Source organism: Citrus clementina, unplaced genomic scaffold, assembly GCF_000493195.1.
Source record: "Citrus clementina cultivar Clemenules unplaced genomic scaffold, Citrus_clementina_v1.0 scaffold_6, whole genome shotgun sequence".
Lineage (NCBI taxonomy): Eukaryota > Viridiplantae > Streptophyta > Magnoliopsida > Sapindales > Rutaceae > Citrus > Citrus x clementina.
Genome location: NW_006262139.1, coordinates 1,777,766 through 1,779,697, shown reverse-complemented (window position 1 = coordinate 1,779,697; position 1,932 = coordinate 1,777,766). Strand labels below are relative to the sequence as shown.

General features: G+C 40.1%; 1 protein-coding gene across 1 annotated transcript; it reads left to right on the top strand.

The window, feature by feature from the left end:
* Window positions 1–527: 527 nt before the first annotated feature.
* Window positions 528–1,052, top strand: LOC112097224. Its single transcript, XM_024181868.1, has one exon. The coding sequence runs from the start codon at window positions 528–530 to the stop codon at window positions 1,050–1,052; it is 525 nt and encodes a 174-aa protein (XP_024037636.1).
* Window positions 1,053–1,932: the final 880 nt, after the last annotated feature.

The window sequence follows — 1,932 nt, the reverse complement described above, 5'->3', positions numbered from 1 at the left end:
ATTACTTGTTAAAAAACCGTCCTTTACTAGAAGTATCAAAACCCTGATCTCCACCAAACGACCCCATCCGAAGGAATATATCCAGTCATCCCGACTCGATCAGTGTGCTTTGCAAGCTACCACAACTGAACAATATGTCACTCTTGAGATCCCCTCAGAATTGATCTTTACATGAAAACATGAAGGCTATACACATCTTCACCTTGGAGGTGTTCGTCTTATTCTCACTCTTCATGGGAGAAAAGGCTTACCTGTCACAGCCAAAATTGATTTACTTGACACCAGGTTTAAGCAATATCAGCATGCCATCGCTGGCACAGTCCTAACCACCCTCCATGCCGGAAGTGCTTTGCTTACCTTTTATCCCATTTTAATCTTTCACTTCTTGATTCCAACCTTGCTACCACTTTAAAAGTTCAGATCCAGCTTCAAGGAGCTGAACAAATCACCTAAGCTAAAATAGCTACCCTGCACCATCAGCTTGTTTATCGACTGCAAAATCATGCTTTGGATTTGCCGAAGCTCTTATGATTCTTGCAGAATCTGAAGAGATCCCAACCATCATTCAAATCCCAAGGCAAATTCCCCAACAAGAATTGATCAAACTCATGCCTTTAGAATGGTTGTCCAATTATGAACAATTTCATCAAAATTCTGAACCCATACAAACTTCTGAAAGTCATTTTCAGAAAAATTCAGATGGAACTGTTCGTCTTACTTTCAAACCACCACCCAGTTCGTCCTCAGAACCACCCAGGTTATCTTTTACCTATTCTTCAATGATCACTTCTGTACACACAGAACAAGAAAACCTACCCATTCAAGCCTTTAATGATCAAGGTTTTCCTATCTACCCAGCAAAACTCCATGGACATTTCTTATGGGATGTCCCAGCCTCTGGAAACTGTGATGCAAGCTGTCTTTGTTGGGAAGATATTGAAAAAGATGATGACGAACCAAAAAGACGCAAGTGCAAGTCTAAAAAGATCATTTATCTGATTTGCCGCTATCATGTTGCTCATCCTGAAGATCCACCTGAGCCTGATTCTTAAGCACCATTACCCATCTATGATAAAGGTCTTGCCTGGATCCGAAAACATGAACCCGCTTTGCTCAACTGCAGACTTCAGTCAACCCATGAGACTACCCATGTTAGTCCCACTCCCAAAATACAGTCCTGTATGATGTTTTCCCCAACATCTATAGAATACCAAAAGAATTTCATCTTGAAACCATACGTCCCCTCTGCAGTAACTCCTGCTGGCCATTTAGAAGAACCTCATTCTTTAAGGCAGTCTTAAACTGGCAAACTCAAAATGTTGTTGCACAAAACCAATCACTCACTACCTTGCATCATAAGGTAGACCACATTAGACACAAAACCAACCAGGTTGAAAAAAAGGTTGATACTATCTCAGATAAGTTAAATCAGATTTATCAAAATCTTCATAATAAAGTTACTCAACTTGAACTTCGGGCTATGCTTGCTTAATGAGTCTATAGTCCTGATTTTAATAAATAAAAAGCTGAGATAAGAGCTTTGAAAGCTGAAATTGCCAGAATTGGCTCAGAAATGGTCCAACCTACCCTGTTTACAAGTTCTGTTCTATTACCAGTAATTAATCCTACCTATCATCCCTTCTTGCCATCTTTTTCCTCCCGAACATATGAACCTTCTAAACTTTTTGGCATGACCCATACTTTGCTTCCTCCACATCCACGACCTCAACCAAAACCAAAGTAGACACCAAAACCTGCTCCAGTTCAAAAACCCATTCCTTAGCAAAATCCTCAGACATCTAAATTTGAACCATCACCAACTTCTTTACCTGAATCTACTCAACCACCACCAATCCAAACTATTGTTTCTCTAGAAAAATAGCCCATGTATCAGTATTCTGCTCAACAACTTTCCCATTCACCATCTCTAGA

Excerpts from the sequence above, each read along its gene's own strand:
- LOC112097224 (XM_024181868.1), top strand. The coding sequence starts at position 528 with ATGATTCTTGCAGAATCTGAAGAGATCCCAACCATCATTCAAATCCCA.